Genomic DNA, 16,919 nt, shown 5'->3' with positions numbered 1-16,919 from the left:
CTCTGCCTCTGCCTCTGCCTCTGCCTCTGCCTCTGCCTCTGCCTCTGCCTCTGCCTCTGCCTCTGCCTCTGCCTCTGCCTCTGCCTCTGCCTCTGCCTCTGCCTCTGCCTCTGCCTCTGCCTCTGCCTCTGCCTCTGCCTCTGCCTCTGCCTCTGCCTCTGCCTCTGCCTCTGCCTCTGCCTCTGCCTCTGCCTCTGCCTCTGCCTCTGCCTCTGCCTCTGCCTCTGCCTCTGCCTCTGCCTCTGCCTCTGCCTCTGCCTCTGCCTCTGCCTCTGCCTCTGCCTCTGCCTCTGCCTCTGCCTCTGCCTCTGCCTCTGCCTCTGCCTCTGCCTCTGCCTCTGCCTCTGCCTCTGCCTCTGCCTCTGCCTCTGCCTCTGCCTCTGCCTCTGCCTCTGCCTCTGCCTCTGCCTCTGCCTCTGCCTCTGCCTCTGCCTCTGCCTCTGCCTCTGCCTCTGCCTCTGCCTCTGCCTCTGCCTCTGCCTCTGCCTCTGCCTCTGCCTCTGCCTCTGCCTCTGCCTCTGCCTCTGCCTCTGCCTCTGCCTCTGCCTCTGCCTCTGCCTCTGCCTCTGCCTCTGCCTCTGCCTCTGCCTCTGCCTCTGCCTCTGCCTCTGCCTCTGCCTCTGCCTCTGCCTCTGCCTCTGCCTCTGCCTCTGCCTCTGCCTCTGCCTCTGCCTCTGCCTCTGCCTCTGCCTCTGCCTCTGCCTCTGCCTCTGCCTCTGCCTCTGCCTCTGCCTCTGCCTCTGCCTCTGCCTCTGCCTCTGCCTCTGCCTCTGCCTCTGCCTCTGCCTCTGCCTCTGCCTCTGCCTCTGCCTCTGCCTCTGCCTCTGCCTCTGCCTCTGCCTCTGCCTCTGCCTCTGCCTCTGCCTCTGCCTCTGCCTCTGCCTCTGCCTCTGCCTCTGCCTCTGCCTCTGCCTCTGCCTCTGCCTCTGCCTCTGCCTCTGCCTCTGCCTCTGCCTCTGCCTCTGCCTCTGCCTCTGCCTCTGCCTCTGCCTCTGCCTCTGCCTCTGCCTCTGCCTCTGCCTCTGCCTCTGCCTCTGCCTCTGCCTCTGCCTCTGCCTCTGCCTCTGCCTCTGCCTCTGCCTCTGCCTCTGCCTCTGCCTCTGCCTCTGCCTCTGCCTCTGCCTCTGCCTCTGCCTCTGCCTCTGCCTCTGCCTCTGCCTCTGCCTCTGCCTCTGCCTCTGCCTCTGCCTCTGCCTCTGCCTCTGCCTCTGCCTCTGCCTCTGCCTCTGCCTCTGCCTCTGCCTCTGCCTCTGCCTCTGCCTCTGCCTCTGCCTCTGCCTCTGCCTCTGCCTCTGCCTCTGCCTCTGCCTCTGCCTCTGCCTCTGCCTCTGCCTCTGCCTCTGCCTCTGCCTCTGCCTCTGCCTCTGCCTCTGCCTCTGCCTCTGCCTCTGCCTCTGCCTCTGCCTCTGCCTCTGCCTCTGCCTCTGCCTCTGCCTCTGCCTCTGCCTCTGCCTCTGCCTCTGCCTCTGCCTCTGCCTCTGCCTCTGCCTCTGCCTCTGCCTCTGCCTCTGCCTCTGCCTCTGCCTCTGCCTCTGCCTCTGCCTCTGCCTCTGCCTCTGCCTCTGCCTCTGCCTCTGCCTCTGCCTCTGCCTCTGCCTCTGCCTCTGCCTCTGCCTCTGCCTCTGCCTCTGCCTCTGCCTCTGCCTCTGCCTCTGCCTCTGCCTCTGCCTCTGCCTCTGCCTCTGCCTCTGCCTCTGCCTCTGCCTCTGCCTCTGCCTCTGCCTCTGCCTCTGCCTCTGCCTCTGCCTCTGCCTCTGCCTCTGCCTCTGCCTCTGCCTCTGCCTCTGCCTCTGCCTCTGCCTCTGCCTCTGCCTCTGCCTCTGCCTCTGCCTCTGCCTCTGCCTCTGCCTCTGCCTCTGCCTCTGCCTCTGCCTCTGCCTCTGCCTCTGCCTCTGCCTCTGCCTCTGCCTCTGCCTCTGCCTCTGCCTCTGCCTCTGCCTCTGCCTCTGCCTCTGCCTCTGCCTCTGCCTCTGCCTCTGCCTCTGCCTCTGCCTCTGCCTCTGCCTCTGCCTCTGCCTCTGCCTCTGCCTCTGCCTCTGCCTCTGCCTCTGCCTCTGCCTCTGCCTCTGCCTCTGCCTCTGCCTCTGCCTCTGCCTCTGCCTCTGCCTCTGCCTCTGCCTCTGCCTCTGCCTCTGCCTCTGCCTCTGCCTCTGCCTCTGCCTCTGCCTCTGCCTCTGCCTCTGCCTCTGCCTCTGCCTCTGCCTCTGCCTCTGCCTCTGCCTCTGCCTCTGCCTCTGCCTCTGCCTCTGCCTCTGCCTCTGCCTCTGCCTCTGCCTCTGCCTCTGCCTCTGCCTCTGCCTCTGCCTCTGCCTCTGCCTCTGCCTCTGCCTCTGCCTCTGCCTCTGCCTCTGCCTCTGCCTCTGCCTCTGCCTCTGCCTCTGCCTCTGCCTCTGCCTCTGCCTCTGCCTCTGCCTCTGCCTCTGCCTCTGCCTCTGCCTCTGCCTCTGCCTCTGCCTCTGCCTCTGCCTCTGCCTCTGCCTCTGCCTCTGCCTCTGCCTCTGCCTCTGCCTCTGCCTCTGCCTCTGCCTCTGCCTCTGCCTCTGCCTCTGCCTCTGCCTCTGCCTCTGCCTCTGCCTCTGCCTCTGCCTCTGCCTCTGCCTCTGCCTCTGCCTCTGCCTCTGCCTCTGCCTCTGCCTCTGCCTCTGCCTCTGCCTCTGCCTCTGCCTCTGCCTCTGCCTCTGCCTCTGCCTCTGCCTCTGCCTCTGCCTCTGCCTCTGCCTCTGCCTCTGCCTCTGCCTCTGCCTCTGCCTCTGCCTCTGCCTCTGCCTCTGCCTCTGCCTCTGCCTCTGCCTCTGCCTCTGCCTCTGCCTCTGCCTCTGCCTCTGCCTCTGCCTCTGCCTCTGCCTCTGCCTCTGCCTCTGCCTCTGCCTCTGCCTCTGCCTCTGCCTCTGCCTCTGCCTCTGCCTCTGCCTCTGCCTCTGCCTCTGCCTCTGCCTCTGCCTCTGCCTCTGCCTCTGCCTCTGCCTCTGCCTCTGCCTCTGCCTCTGCCTCTGCCTCTGCCTCTGCCTCTGCCTCTGCCTCTGCCTCTGCCTCTGCCTCTGCCTCTGCCTCTGCCTCTGCCTCTGCCTCTGCCTCTGCCTCTGCCTCTGCCTCTGCCTCTGCCTCTGCCTCTGCCTCTGCCTCTGCCTCTGCCTCTGCCTCTGCCTCTGCCTCTGCCTCTGCCTCTGCCTCTGCCTCTGCCTCTGCCTCTGCCTCTGCCTCTGCCTCTGCCTCTGCCTCTGCCTCTGCCTCTGCCTCTGCCTCTGCCTCTGCCTCTGCCTCTGCCTCTGCCTCTGCCTCTGCCTCTGCCTCTGCCTCTGCCTCTGCCTCTGCCTCTGCCTCTGCCTCTGCCTCTGCCTCTGCCTCTGCCTCTGCCTCTGCCTCTGCCTCTGCCTCTGCCTCTGCCTCTGCCTCTGCCTCTGCCTCTGCCTCTGCCTCTGCCTCTGCCTCTGCCTCTGCCTCTGCCTCTGCCTCTGCCTCTGCCTCTGCCTCTGCCTCTGCCTCTGCCTCTGCCTCTGCCTCTGCCTCTGCCTCTGCCTCTGCCTCTGCCTCTGCCTCTGCCTCTGCCTCTGCCTCTGCCTCTGCCTCTGCCTCTGCCTCTGCCTCTGCCTCTGCCTCTGCCTCTGCCTCTGCCTCTGCCTCTGCCTCTGCCTCTGCCTCTGCCTCTGCCTCTGCCTCTGCCTCTGCCTCTGCCTCTGCCTCTGCCTCTGCCTCTGCCTCTGCCTCTGCCTCTGCCTCTGCCTCTGCCTCTGCCTCTGCCTCTGCCTCTGCCTCTGCCTCTGCCTCTGCCTCTGCCTCTGCCTCTGCCTCTGCCTCTGCCTCTGCCTCTGCCTCTGCCTCTGCCTCTGCCTCTGCCTCTGCCTCTGCCTCTGCCTCTGCCTCTGCCTCTGCCTCTGCCTCTGCCTCTGCCTCTGCCTCTGCCTCTGCCTCTGCCTCTGCCTCTGCCTCTGCCTCTGCCTCTGCCTCTGCCTCTGCCTCTGCCTCTGCCTCTGCCTCTGCCTCTGCCTCTGCCTCTGCCTCTGCCTCTGCCTCTGCCTCTGCCTCTGCCTCTGCCTCTGCCTCTGCCTCTGCCTCTGCCTCTGCCTCTGCCTCTGCCTCTGCCTCTGCCTCTGCCTCTGCCTCTGCCTCTGCCTCTGCCTCTGCCTCTGCCTCTGCCTCTGCCTCTGCCTCTGCCTCTGCCTCTGCCTCTGCCTCTGCCTCTGCCTCTGCCTCTGCCTCTGCCTCTGCCTCTGCCTCTGCCTCTGCCTCTGCCTCTGCCTCTGCCTCTGCCTCTGCCTCTGCCTCTGCCTCTGCCTCTGCCTCTGCCTCTGCCTCTGCCTCTGCCTCTGCCTCTGCCTCTGCCTCTGCCTCTGCCTCTGCCTCTGCCTCTGCCTCTGCCTCTGCCTCTGCCTCTGCCTCTGCCTCTGCCTCTGCCTCTGCCTCTGCCTCTGCCTCTGCCTCTGCCTCTGCCTCTGCCTCTGCCTCTGCCTCTGCCTCTGCCTCTGCCTCTGCCTCTGCCTCTGCCTCTGCCTCTGCCTCTGCCTCTGCCTCTGCCTCTGCCTCTGCCTCTGCCTCTGCCTCTGCCTCTGCCTCTGCCTCTGCCTCTGCCTCTGCCTCTGCCTCTGCCTCTGCCTCTGCCTCTGCCTCTGCCTCTGCCTCTGCCTCTGCCTCTGCCTCTGCCTCTGCCTCTGCCTCTGCCTCTGCCTCTGCCTCTGCCTCTGCCTCTGCCTCTGCCTCTGCCTCTGCCTCTGCCTCTGCCTCTGCCTCTGCCTCTGCCTCTGCCTCTGCCTCTGCCTCTGCCTCTGCCTCTGCCTCTGCCTCTGCCTCTGCCTCTGCCTCTGCCTCTGCCTCTGCCTCTGCCTCTGCCTCTGCCTCTGCCTCTGCCTCTGCCTCTGCCTCTGCCTCTGCCTCTGCCTCTGCCTCTGCCTCTGCCTCTGCCTCTGCCTCTGCCTCTGCCTCTGCCTCTGCCTCTGCCTCTGCCTCTGCCTCTGCCTCTGCCTCTGCCTCTGCCTCTGCCTCTGCCTCTGCCTCTGCCTCTGCCTCTGCCTCTGCCTCTGCCTCTGCCTCTGCCTCTGCCTCTGCCTCTGCCTCTGCCTCTGCCTCTGCCTCTGCCTCTGCCTCTGCCTCTGCCTCTGCCTCTGCCTCTGCCTCTGCCTCTGCCTCTGCCTCTGCCTCTGCCTCTGCCTCTGCCTCTGCCTCTGCCTCTGCCTCTGCCTCTGCCTCTGCCTCTGCCTCTGCCTCTGCCTCTGCCTCTGCCTCTGCCTCTGCCTCTGCCTCTGCCTCTGCCTCTGCCTCTGCCTCTGCCTCTGCCTCTGCCTCTGCCTCTGCCTCTGCCTCTGCCTCTGCCTCTGCCTCTGCCTCTGCCTCTGCCTCTGCCTCTGCCTCTGCCTCTGCCTCTGCCTCTGCCTCTGCCTCTGCCTCTGCCTCTGCCTCTGCCTCTGCCTCTGCCTCTGCCTCTGCCTCTGCCTCTGCCTCTGCCTCTGCCTCTGCCTCTGCCTCTGCCTCTGCCTCTGCCTCTGCCTCTGCCTCTGCCTCTGCCTCTGCCTCTGCCTCTGCCTCTGCCTCTGCCTCTGCCTCTGCCTCTGCCTCTGCCTCTGCCTCTGCCTCTGCCTCTGCCTCTGCCTCTGCCTCTGCCTCTGCCTCTGCCTCTGCCTCTGCCTCTGCCTCTGCCTCTGCCTCTGCCTCTGCCTCTGCCTCTGCCTCTGCCTCTGCCTCTGCCTCTGCCTCTGCCTCTGCCTCTGCCTCTGCCTCTGCCTCTGCCTCTGCCTCTGCCTCTGCCTCTGCCTCTGCCTCTGCCTCTGCCTCTGCCTCTGCCTCTGCCTCTGCCTCTGCCTCTGCCTCTGCCTCTGCCTCTGCCTCTGCCTCTGCCTCTGCCTCTGCCTCTGCCTCTGCCTCTGCCTCTGCCTCTGCCTCTGCCTCTGCCTCTGCCTCTGCCTCTGCCTCTGCCTCTGCCTCTGCCTCTGCCTCTGCCTCTGCCTCTGCCTCTGCCTCTGCCTCTGCCTCTGCCTCTGCCTCTGCCTCTGCCTCTGCCTCTGCCTCTGCCTCTGCCTCTGCCTCTGCCTCTGCCTCTGCCTCTGCCTCTGCCTCTGCCTCTGCCTCTGCCTCTGCCTCTGCCTCTGCCTCTGCCTCTGCCTCTGCCTCTGCCTCTGCCTCTGCCTCTGCCTCTGCCTCTGCCTCTGCCTCTGCCTCTGCCTCTGCCTCTGCCTCTGCCTCTGCCTCTGCCTCTGCCTCTGCCTCTGCCTCTGCCTCTGCCTCTGCCTCTGCCTCTGCCTCTGCCTCTGCCTCTGCCTCTGCCTCTGCCTCTGCCTCTGCCTCTGCCTCTGCCTCTGCCTCTGCCTCTGCCTCTGCCTCTGCCTCTGCCTCTGCCTCTGCCTCTGCCTCTGCCTCTGCCTCTGCCTCTGCCTCTGCCTCTGCCTCTGCCTCTGCCTCTGCCTCTGCCTCTGCCTCTGCCTCTGCCTCTGCCTCTGCCTCTGCCTCTGCCTCTGCCTCTGCCTCTGCCTCTGCCTCTGCCTCTGCCTCTGCCTCTGCCTCTGCCTCTGCCTCTGCCTCTGCCTCTGCCTCTGCCTCTGCCTCTGCCTCTGCCTCTGCCTCTGCCTCTGCCTCTGCCTCTGCCTCTGCCTCTGCCTCTGCCTCTGCCTCTGCCTCTGCCTCTGCCTCTGCCTCTGCCTCTGCCTCTGCCTCTGCCTCTGCCTCTGCCTCTGCCTCTGCCTCTGCCTCTGCCTCTGCCTCTGCCTCTGCCTCTGCCTCTGCCTCTGCCTCTGCCTCTGCCTCTGCCTCTGCCTCTGCCTCTGCCTCTGCCTCTGCCTCTGCCTCTGCCTCTGCCTCTGCCTCTGCCTCTGCCTCTGCCTCTGCCTCTGCCTCTGCCTCTGCCTCTGCCTCTGCCTCTGCCTCTGCCTCTGCCTCTGCCTCTGCCTCTGCCTCTGCCTCTGCCTCTGCCTCTGCCTCTGCCTCTGCCTCTGCCTCTGCCTCTGCCTCTGCCTCTGCCTCTGCCTCTGCCTCTGCCTCTGCCTCTGCCTCTGCCTCTGCCTCTGCCTCTGCCTCTGCCTCTGCCTCTGCCTCTGCCTCTGCCTCTGCCTCTGCCTCTGCCTCTGCCTCTGCCTCTGCCTCTGCCTCTGCCTCTGCCTCTGCCTCTGCCTCTGCCTCTGCCTCTGCCTCTGCCTCTGCCTCTGCCTCTGCCTCTGCCTCTGCCTCTGCCTCTGCCTCTGCCTCTGCCTCTGCCTCTGCCTCTGCCTCTGCCTCTGCCTCTGCCTCTGCCTCTGCCTCTGCCTCTGCCTCTGCCTCTGCCTCTGCCTCTGCCTCTGCCTCTGCCTCTGCCTCTGCCTCTGCCTCTGCCTCTGCCTCTGCCTCTGCCTCTGCCTCTGCCTCTGCCTCTGCCTCTGCCTCTGCCTCTGCCTCTGCCTCTGCCTCTGCCTCTGCCTCTGCCTCTGCCTCTGCCTCTGCCTCTGCCTCTGCCTCTGCCTCTGCCTCTGCCTCTGCCTCTGCCTCTGCCTCTGCCTCTGCCTCTGCCTCTGCCTCTGCCTCTGCCTCTGCCTCTGCCTCTGCCTCTGCCTCTGCCTCTGCCTCTGCCTCTGCCTCTGCCTCTGCCTCTGCCTCTGCCTCTGCCTCTGCCTCTGCCTCTGCCTCTGCCTCTGCCTCTGCCTCTGCCTCTGCCTCTGCCTCTGCCTCTGCCTCTGCCTCTGCCTCTGCCTCTGCCTCTGCCTCTGCCTCTGCCTCTGCCTCTGCCTCTGCCTCTGCCTCTGCCTCTGCCTCTGCCTCTGCCTCTGCCTCTGCCTCTGCCTCTGCCTCTGCCTCTGCCTCTGCCTCTGCCTCTGCCTCTGCCTCTGCCTCTGCCTCTGCCTCTGCCTCTGCCTCTGCCTCTGCCTCTGCCTCTGCCTCTGCCTCTGCCTCTGCCTCTGCCTCTGCCTCTGCCTCTGCCTCTGCCTCTGCCTCTGCCTCTGCCTCTGCCTCTGCCTCTGCCTCTGCCTCTGCCTCTGCCTCTGCCTCTGCCTCTGCCTCTGCCTCTGCCTCTGCCTCTGCCTCTGCCTCTGCCTCTGCCTCTGCCTCTGCCTCTGCCTCTGCCTCTGCCTCTGCCTCTGCCTCTGCCTCTGCCTCTGCCTCTGCCTCTGCCTCTGCCTCTGCCTCTGCCTCTGCCTCTGCCTCTGCCTCTGCCTCTGCCTCTGCCTCTGCCTCTGCCTCTGCCTCTGCCTCTGCCTCTGCCTCTGCCTCTGCCTCTGCCTCTGCCTCTGCCTCTGCCTCTGCCTCTGCCTCTGCCTCTGCCTCTGCCTCTGCCTCTGCCTCTGCCTCTGCCTCTGCCTCTGCCTCTGCCTCTGCCTCTGCCTCTGCCTCTGCCTCTGCCTCTGCCTCTGCCTCTGCCTCTGCCTCTGCCTCTGCCTCTGCCTCTGCCTCTGCCTCTGCCTCTGCCTCTGCCTCTGCCTCTGCCTCTGCCTCTGCCTCTGCCTCTGCCTCTGCCTCTGCCTCTGCCTCTGCCTCTGCCTCTGCCTCTGCCTCTGCCTCTGCCTCTGCCTCTGCCTCTGCCTCTGCCTCTGCCTCTGCCTCTGCCTCTGCCTCTGCCTCTGCCTCTGCCTCTGCCTCTGCCTCTGCCTCTGCCTCTGCCTCTGCCTCTGCCTCTGCCTCTGCCTCTGCCTCTGCCTCTGCCTCTGCCTCTGCCTCTGCCTCTGCCTCTGCCTCTGCCTCTGCCTCTGCCTCTGCCTCTGCCTCTGCCTCTGCCTCTGCCTCTGCCTCTGCCTCTGCCTCTGCCTCTGCCTCTGCCTCTGCCTCTGCCTCTGCCTCTGCCTCTGCCTCTGCCTCTGCCTCTGCCTCTGCCTCTGCCTCTGCCTCTGCCTCTGCCTCTGCCTCTGCCTCTGCCTCTGCCTCTGCCTCTGCCTCTGCCTCTGCCTCTGCCTCTGCCTCTGCCTCTGCCTCTGCCTCTGCCTCTGCCTCTGCCTCTGCCTCTGCCTCTGCCTCTGCCTCTGCCTCTGCCTCTGCCTCTGCCTCTGCCTCTGCCTCTGCCTCTGCCTCTGCCTCTGCCTCTGCCTCTGCCTCTGCCTCTGCCTCTGCCTCTGCCTCTGCCTCTGCCTCTGCCTCTGCCTCTGCCTCTGCCTCTGCCTCTGCCTCTGCCTCTGCCTCTGCCTCTGCCTCTGCCTCTGCCTCTGCCTCTGCCTCTGCCTCTGCCTCTGCCTCTGCCTCTGCCTCTGCCTCTGCCTCTGCCTCTGCCTCTGCCTCTGCCTCTGCCTCTGCCTCTGCCTCTGCCTCTGCCTCTGCCTCTGCCTCTGCCTCTGCCTCTGCCTCTGCCTCTGCCTCTGCCTCTGCCTCTGCCTCTGCCTCTGCCTCTGCCTCTGCCTCTGCCTCTGCCTCTGCCTCTGCCTCTGCCTCTGCCTCTGCCTCTGCCTCTGCCTCTGCCTCTGCCTCTGCCTCTGCCTCTGCCTCTGCCTCTGCCTCTGCCTCTGCCTCTGCCTCTGCCTCTGCCTCTGCCTCTGCCTCTGCCTCTGCCTCTGCCTCTGCCTCTGCCTCTGCCTCTGCCTCTGCCTCTGCCTCTGCCTCTGCCTCTGCCTCTGCCTCTGCCTCTGCCTCTGCCTCTGCCTCTGCCTCTGCCTCTGCCTCTGCCTCTGCCTCTGCCTCTGCCTCTGCCTCTGCCTCTGCCTCTGCCTCTGCCTCTGCCTCTGCCTCTGCCTCTGCCTCTGCCTCTGCCTCTGCCTCTGCCTCTGCCTCTGCCTCTGCCTCTGCCTCTGCCTCTGCCTCTGCCTCTGCCTCTGCCTCTGCCTCTGCCTCTGCCTCTGCCTCTGCCTCTGCCTCTGCCTCTGCCTCTGCCTCTGCCTCTGCCTCTGCCTCTGCCTCTGCCTCTGCCTCTGCCTCTGCCTCTGCCTCTGCCTCTGCCTCTGCCTCTGCCTCTGCCTCTGCCTCTGCCTCTGCCTCTGCCTCTGCCTCTGCCTCTGCCTCTGCCTCTGCCTCTGCCTCTGCCTCTGCCTCTGCCTCTGCCTCTGCCTCTGCCTCTGCCTCTGCCTCTGCCTCTGCCTCTGCCTCTGCCTCTGCCTCTGCCTCTGCCTCTGCCTCTGCCTCTGCCTCTGCCTCTGCCTCTGCCTCTGCCTCTGCCTCTGCCTCTGCCTCTGCCTCTGCCTCTGCCTCTGCCTCTGCCTCTGCCTCTGCCTCTGCCTCTGCCTCTGCCTCTGCCTCTGCCTCTGCCTCTGCCTCTGCCTCTGCCTCTGCCTCTGCCTCTGCCTCTGCCTCTGCCTCTGCCTCTGCCTCTGCCTCTGCCTCTGCCTCTGCCTCTGCCTCTGCCTCTGCCTCTGCCTCTGCCTCTGCCTCTGCCTCTGCCTCTGCCTCTGCCTCTGCCTCTGCCTCTGCCTCTGCCTCTGCCTCTGCCTCTGCCTCTGCCTCTGCCTCTGCCTCTGCCTCTGCCTCTGCCTCTGCCTCTGCCTCTGCCTCTGCCTCTGCCTCTGCCTCTGCCTCTGCCTCTGCCTCTGCCTCTGCCTCTGCCTCTGCCTCTGCCTCTGCCTCTGCCTCTGCCTCTGCCTCTGCCTCTGCCTCTGCCTCTGCCTCTGCCTCTGCCTCTGCCTCTGCCTCTGCCTCTGCCTCTGCCTCTGCCTCTGCCTCTGCCTCTGCCTCTGCCTCTGCCTCTGCCTCTGCCTCTGCCTCTGCCTCTGCCTCTGCCTCTGCCTCTGCCTCTGCCTCTGCCTCTGCCTCTGCCTCTGCCTCTGCCTCTGCCTCTGCCTCTGCCTCTGCCTCTGCCTCTGCCTCTGCCTCTGCCTCTGCCTCTGCCTCTGCCTCTGCCTCTGCCTCTGCCTCTGCCTCTGCCTCTGCCTCTGCCTCTGCCTCTGCCTCTGCCTCTGCCTCTGCCTCTGCCTCTGCCTCTGCCTCTGCCTCTGCCTCTGCCTCTGCCTCTGCCTCTGCCTCTGCCTCTGCCTCTGCCTCTGCCTCTGCCTCTGCCTCTGCCTCTGCCTCTGCCTCTGCCTCTGCCTCTGCCTCTGCCTCTGCCTCTGCCTCTGCCTCTGCCTCTGCCTCTGCCTCTGCCTCTGCCTCTGCCTCTGCCTCTGCCTCTGCCTCTGCCTCTGCCTCTGCCTCTGCCTCTGCCTCTGCCTCTGCCTCTGCCTCTGCCTCTGCCTCTGCCTCTGCCTCTGCCTCTGCCTCTGCCTCTGCCTCTGCCTCTGCCTCTGCCTCTGCCTCTGCCTCTGCCTCTGCCTCTGCCTCTGCCTCTGCCTCTGCCTCTGCCTCTGCCTCTGCCTCTGCCTCTGCCTCTGCCTCTGCCTCTGCCTCTGCCTCTGCCTCTGCCTCTGCCTCTGCCTCTGCCTCTGCCTCTGCCTCTGCCTCTGCCTCTGCCTCTGCCTCTGCCTCTGCCTCTGCCTCTGCCTCTGCCTCTGCCTCTGCCTCTGCCTCTGCCTCTGCCTCTGCCTCTGCCTCTGCCTCTGCCTCTGCCTCTGCCTCTGCCTCTGCCTCTGCCTCTGCCTCTGCCTCTGCCTCTGCCTCTGCCTCTGCCTCTGCCTCTGCCTCTGCCTCTGCCTCTGCCTCTGCCTCTGCCTCTGCCTCTGCCTCTGCCTCTGCCTCTGCCTCTGCCTCTGCCTCTGCCTCTGCCTCTGCCTCTGCCTCTGCCTCTGCCTCTGCCTCTGCCTCTGCCTCTGCCTCTGCCTCTGCCTCTGCCTCTGCCTCTGCCTCTGCCTCTGCCTCTGCCTCTGCCTCTGCCTCTGCCTCTGCCTCTGCCTCTGCCTCTGCCTCTGCCTCTGCCTCTGCCTCTGCCTCTGCCTCTGCCTCTGCCTCTGCCTCTGCCTCTGCCTCTGCCTCTGCCTCTGCCTCTGCCTCTGCCTCTGCCTCTGCCTCTGCCTCTGCCTCTGCCTCTGCCTCTGCCTCTGCCTCTGCCTCTGCCTCTGCCTCTGCCTCTGCCTCTGCCTCTGCCTCTGCCTCTGCCTCTGCCTCTGCCTCTGCCTCTGCCTCTGCCTCTGCCTCTGCCTCTGCCTCTGCCTCTGCCTCTGCCTCTGCCTCTGCCTCTGCCTCTGCCTCTGCCTCTGCCTCTGCCTCTGCCTCTGCCTCTGCCTCTGCCTCTGCCTCTGCCTCTGCCTCTGCCTCTGCCTCTGCCTCTGCCTCTGCCTCTGCCTCTGCCTCTGCCTCTGCCTCTGCCTCTGCCTCTGCCTCTGCCTCTGCCTCTGCCTCTGCCTCTGCCTCTGCCTCTGCCTCTGCCTCTGCCTCTGCCTCTGCCTCTGCCTCTGCCTCTGCCTCTGCCTCTGCCTCTGCCTCTGCCTCTGCCTCTGCCTCTGCCTCTGCCTCTGCCTCTGCCTCTGCCTCTGCCTCTGCCTCTGCCTCTGCCTCTGCCTCTGCCTCTGCCTCTGCCTCTGCCTCTGCCTCTGCCTCTGCCTCTGCCTCTGCCTCTGCCTCTGCCTCTGCCTCTGCCTCTGCCTCTGCCTCTGCCTCTGCCTCTGCCTCTGCCTCTGCCTCTGCCTCTGCCTCTGCCTCTGCCTCTGCCTCTGCCTCTGCCTCTGCCTCTGCCTCTGCCTCTGCCTCTGCCTCTGCCTCTGCCTCTGCCTCTGCCTCTGCCTCTGCCTCTGCCTCTGCCTCTGCCTCTGCCTCTGCCTCTGCCTCTGCCTCTGCCTCTGCCTCTGCCTCTGCCTCTGCCTCTGCCTCTGCCTCTGCCTCTGCCTCTGCCTCTGCCTCTGCCTCTGCCTCTGCCTCTGCCTCTGCCTCTGCCTCTGCCTCTGCCTCTGCCTCTGCCTCTGCCTCTGCCTCTGCCTCTGCCTCTGCCTCTGCCTCTGCCTCTGCCTCTGCCTCTGCCTCTGCCTCTGCCTCTGCCTCTGCCTCTGCCTCTGCCTCTGCCTCTGCCTCTGCCTCTGCCTCTGCCTCTGCCTCTGCCTCTGCCTCTGCCTCTGCCTCTGCCTCTGCCTCTGCCTCTGCCTCTGCCTCTGCCTCTGCCTCTGCCTCTGCCTCTGCCTCTGCCTCTGCCTCTGCCTCTGCCTCTGCCTCTGCCTCTGCCTCTGCCTCTGCCTCTGCCTCTGCCTCTGCCTCTGCCTCTGCCTCTGCCTCTGCCTCTGCCTCTGCCTCTGCCTCTGCCTCTGCCTCTGCCTCTGCCTCTGCCTCTGCCTCTGCCTCTGCCTCTGCCTCTGCCTCTGCCTCTGCCTCTGCCTCTGCCTCTGCCTCTGCCTCTGCCTCTGCCTCTGCCTCTGCCTCTGCCTCTGCCTCTGCCTCTGCCTCTGCCTCTGCCTCTGCCTCTGCCTCTGCCTCTGCCTCTGCCTCTGCCTCTGCCTCTGCCTCTGCCTCTGCCTCTGCCTCTGCCTCTGCCTCTGCCTCTGCCTCTGCCTCTGCCTCTGCCTCTGCCTCTGCCTCTGCCTCTGCCTCTGCCTCTGCCTCTGCCTCTGCCTCTGCCTCTGCCTCTGCCTCTGCCTCTGCCTCTGCCTCTGCCTCTGCCTCTGCCTCTGCCTCTGCCTCTGCCTCTGCCTCTGCCTCTGCCTCTGCCTCTGCCTCTGCCTCTGCCTCTGCCTCTGCCTCTGCCTCTGCCTCTGCCTCTGCCTCTGCCTCTGCCTCTGCCTCTGCCTCTGCCTCTGCCTCTGCCTCTGCCTCTGCCTCTGCCTCTGCCTCTGCCTCTGCCTCTGCCTCTGCCTCTGCCTCTGCCTCTGCCTCTGCCTCTGCCTCTGCCTCTGCCTCTGCCTCTGCCTCTGCCTCTGCCTCTGCCTCTGCCTCTGCCTCTGCCTCTGCCTCTGCCTCTGCCTCTGCCTCTGCCTCTGCCTCTGCCTCTGCCTCTGCCTCTGCCTCTGCCTCTGCCTCTGCCTCTGCCTCTGCCTCTGCCTCTGCCTCTGCCTCTGCCTCTGCCTCGTGCTGGGATTAAAGGTGTGCACCACCACTGCCCAGCACAAAGACTGTTTCTAAGGTGGCTGATCTTGTCCGGCCTCTGGCCCCTGTAGCTACCCTCTTACTTCCCGTCTGACAGTTGTGAATGTGGGCTTGCAGGGTATGTGGAATTACACTGGGATTCACTGCACATTCAGGAGCCCTAGAATCAGTACCTGTTTTCTGTTGCTTGTTTTTAATTTCTTTCTTTTTTCTCCAAATGGTGGCTACAATTGAGTTTCCTGCAAGCTTGTCTTTTTTGCTCTAATGTGCTTGTCTCTGTCCTTGCTGTCATTCATAGCACAGTCCAAAGCAGCTGTGCCTGGTGGGCGGTCAGGGTTGTCGTGGCCGATGTCACTGGCCCTGTCCTGCTCTTTCTCACAGCACCATTGCCGGGCGTGTGGGCAGATCTTCTGCGGCAAGTGTTCCTCCAAGTACTCCACCATCCCCAAGTTCGGCATTGAGAAGGAGGTGCGCGTATGTGAGCCGTGCTATGAGCAGCTGAACAAGTGAGTGGAGACGGCATGGGCGCTTTGTCATGCTTCAGGACTGCAGGCCCCAAAGGCTCCTGAAGCACTGTCAGAAGGGCTAGAGTAGGCAGCTCCAGCACCCCAAACTCCAGGACGGGTGGGTGGGTAGCATGACATGGCCCCACAGCAGCCTGAGACTGCCCTAGGCCAATCACTGGTTTCAAATTGTTTAGATAGACTCTTGCTTGAACTTGAATTTCCAGACTTAGCTTTTCAAGTGTGCTGGGACTATGGGCCTGGGCCATTGGGTTCTGTTGTTTGTTTGGATTGGAAATGAAGTTACAAATTGAGTGTAGTGGCACATATCTTAATCCCAGCCCTCAGGAGGTAGAAGCAGAAGCAGACAGAGCTTTGTGAGTTAGAGACCAGCCTGGTTTACAAAGCAAATTCCAGACCAGCTAGTTCTACATGAACCTTGTCTCAAGAGACCATAGAAAGGAAGATAGAAAGAAAGAAAGGTAGCTTACAAAAAGGGAGCAGCCGGAGTACAAAGTTGTAGTCCATATGTACATGGGAACATGTATGCAAGGCCTTCACCTGGATTTCTCAGCTGTGGTTTGTTAGTCTCGTCTTTGCCTCCTCCATCACTGTGTTCCTGGGTCCACATGTGCCCATGTATGTTTAAAATGACTGGGAAGGGGAAGGATTGCTAGCTGGGAGTGGCCACTAATGCTGTGGTTGAAGTGTGTTCCTTTTAGAAAAGAGCATGTGTGACTTGAAATTCTCATTTCCCACTTTGTAGAGAAATCTCTGACCCATAGCAAACTCCAGAAAAGCTCTGGCCTGCCTGGCCTTGCTGCTCTTTCTGGCACCTTCTGAGGGGAAGGCTTATTGCTGGTTGTGCAGTGGGCAGTACCTAGGTCCAATAGAGAGGCCCTTGTGTATTCCAGCAGGAGAGGGTTTGGAGTTGCCATTTTCAGGAGAGAGATTGACCTAGGCCAAGTGATCAACTCATGTTCTGCAGCTGGCTTAGGCGCCAGGGTCCCTTCTGCCATTCCCTGGAGAGTGAGCGTGGAGTCCCATGTCCTGTTGGATCCTGCCAGCCTGTGGAGATGCTGTGAGGAAACCCCTGGGAAATTGGTGTCGTAAGTGTCTTAACAGTGTCTTACCCTGCCTGCAGGAAAGCAGAAGGAAAGGCTGCCTCTGCCACTGAGCTGCCCCCAGAGTACTTGACCAGCCCCCTGTCACAGCAGTCTCAGGTACAAGGCCCTTCTTGTCCCTAAGGCACCTTTTCCCCTCTTCCCTGGATCCCTCCTCACTCAACCCCATCTGCCCTCAGCTGCCCCCAAAGCGGGATGAGACAGCCCTGCAGGAAGAGGAGGAGCTGCAGCTGGCTCTGGCTCTGTCACAGTCAGAGGCTGAGGAGAAAGAGAGGATGGTAAGCCATGGGCCCTATGGGAGTCCCTGTGAGTTCCCCTATGATGGAGGCCCCAGATGCTTGGCAGGGAGGTATGTGGAGGCTCCGCTCCTGAGCCTGTGCCACACGCTCCTCCACTGATGTCTGTTCCTGGTTCTGCTTCAGAGACAAAAGTCAACATACACAGCGCACCCAAAGGCAGAGCCTACCCCTGTGGCATCATCTGCACCCCCGGCCGGTAGCCTGTATTCCTCGCCTGTGGTGAGCCTGGTCAGCCAAGCTGGCTTCTCACTTTCTGGGGATCACCAACAGGGTCCTGCTGGTTCAGGGCTTTGTTGTAGGGCACCAAGGAAGCAAAGAATGGTCCCCTGCCGGGGAGATGAATCCTTTCCACACTTCCCTGCACATTTTAAGCATTACAGGCCTGGCCTAGAGATGCACCTCACCCCACCCTCAGTCCTGAAAATAGGGAGTGAAGGTGTAGCAGACTTAGAGCGTCACCTGGAAGCTCTGGAGAGCTCTCTAGAGTAGTGAGCCACTGACGGGGCCTGGAGCTGGAAACAGCCCCGGGACCTGCTGTCTTTGGTGCCATCTTAATTTACATCACTGCCTCCTTCATCCTGTGGCTCCTCAGACTCTTCTTGTCTCCTCAGAACTCTTCAGCACCTCTGGCTGAGGACATCGACCCTGAGGTAAGCAGCACAGTCTTGGGTGCTGTCCCCCCTGCTTCCTGGCCACACCAGTAAATCCCCCTTCCTCCTCTATTGCTTCGCAGCTTGCACGGTACCTCAACCGGAACTACTGGGAGAAGAAACAGGAAGAGGCTCGGAAGAGCCCCACACCATCTGCGCCTGTGCCCCTGACAGAACCAGCTGCCCAGCCTGGGGAGGGTCACCCAGCCCCCAGCAGCATGGTGGAGGTAAAGGGCTCCTCTGCACTCTGGACTGTCATACCATACCCTAGGGCAAAGTATGAGGCTGCCCAAAGACCCCTTATCCTCTGATCTCTTCCAGGCTTCTCTTCCGGAGACAGACTCTCAGCCCTTACCTCCCTCCAGTGGTCCCTTTAGTGAGGTAAGCTGTGCCTCGTATCCAGGTTGGAGCACTGTCAGAGCAAGGAGTCTCTCAGGGTCCAACTGCTCTGTGGACCCCTAGGGTTCAGAGCATCTCAGAGGAGGCCCTCCTCCCTCAACTGCTGAGCTGTCTGCAGGGGTTCCCACCCCGCCCTGAGCTGACTGATATCCTGGTGAACAGAGCTTCGCTTTGTGCGTAGAGCAGGGATGCCAATGCTGC

At 64.2% G+C, this 16,919-nt stretch overlaps 1 protein-coding gene across 3 annotated transcripts in view; it reads left to right on the top strand.

The window, feature by feature from the left end:
* Positions 1–16,919, top strand: part of Hgs (hepatocyte growth factor-regulated tyrosine kinase substrate) — a 30,967-nt gene that overhangs the window by 8,858 nt on the left and 5,190 nt on the right. For all 3 annotated transcript variants that reach the window (XM_021637408.2, XM_021637409.2, XM_021637407.2), the window contains exons 8-14: positions 14,125–14,249; positions 15,391–15,469; positions 15,550–15,648; positions 15,793–15,888; positions 16,281–16,319; positions 16,403–16,546; positions 16,641–16,700. In XM_021637408.2, the coding sequence (XP_021493083.1) occupies positions 14,125–14,249; positions 15,391–15,469; positions 15,550–15,648; positions 15,793–15,888; positions 16,281–16,319; positions 16,403–16,546; positions 16,641–16,700 (642 nt within the window). The remainder of the gene's footprint in view (positions 1–14,124; positions 14,250–15,390; positions 15,470–15,549; positions 15,649–15,792; positions 15,889–16,280; positions 16,320–16,402; positions 16,547–16,640; positions 16,701–16,919) is intronic.

This window comes from Meriones unguiculatus, chromosome 7 (genome assembly GCF_030254825.1).
Source record: "Meriones unguiculatus strain TT.TT164.6M chromosome 7, Bangor_MerUng_6.1, whole genome shotgun sequence".
In the NCBI taxonomy this organism is placed as follows: Eukaryota; Metazoa; Chordata; class Mammalia; order Rodentia; family Muridae; genus Meriones; species Meriones unguiculatus.
This window is presented reverse-complemented; position numbering and strand designations above follow the sequence as displayed.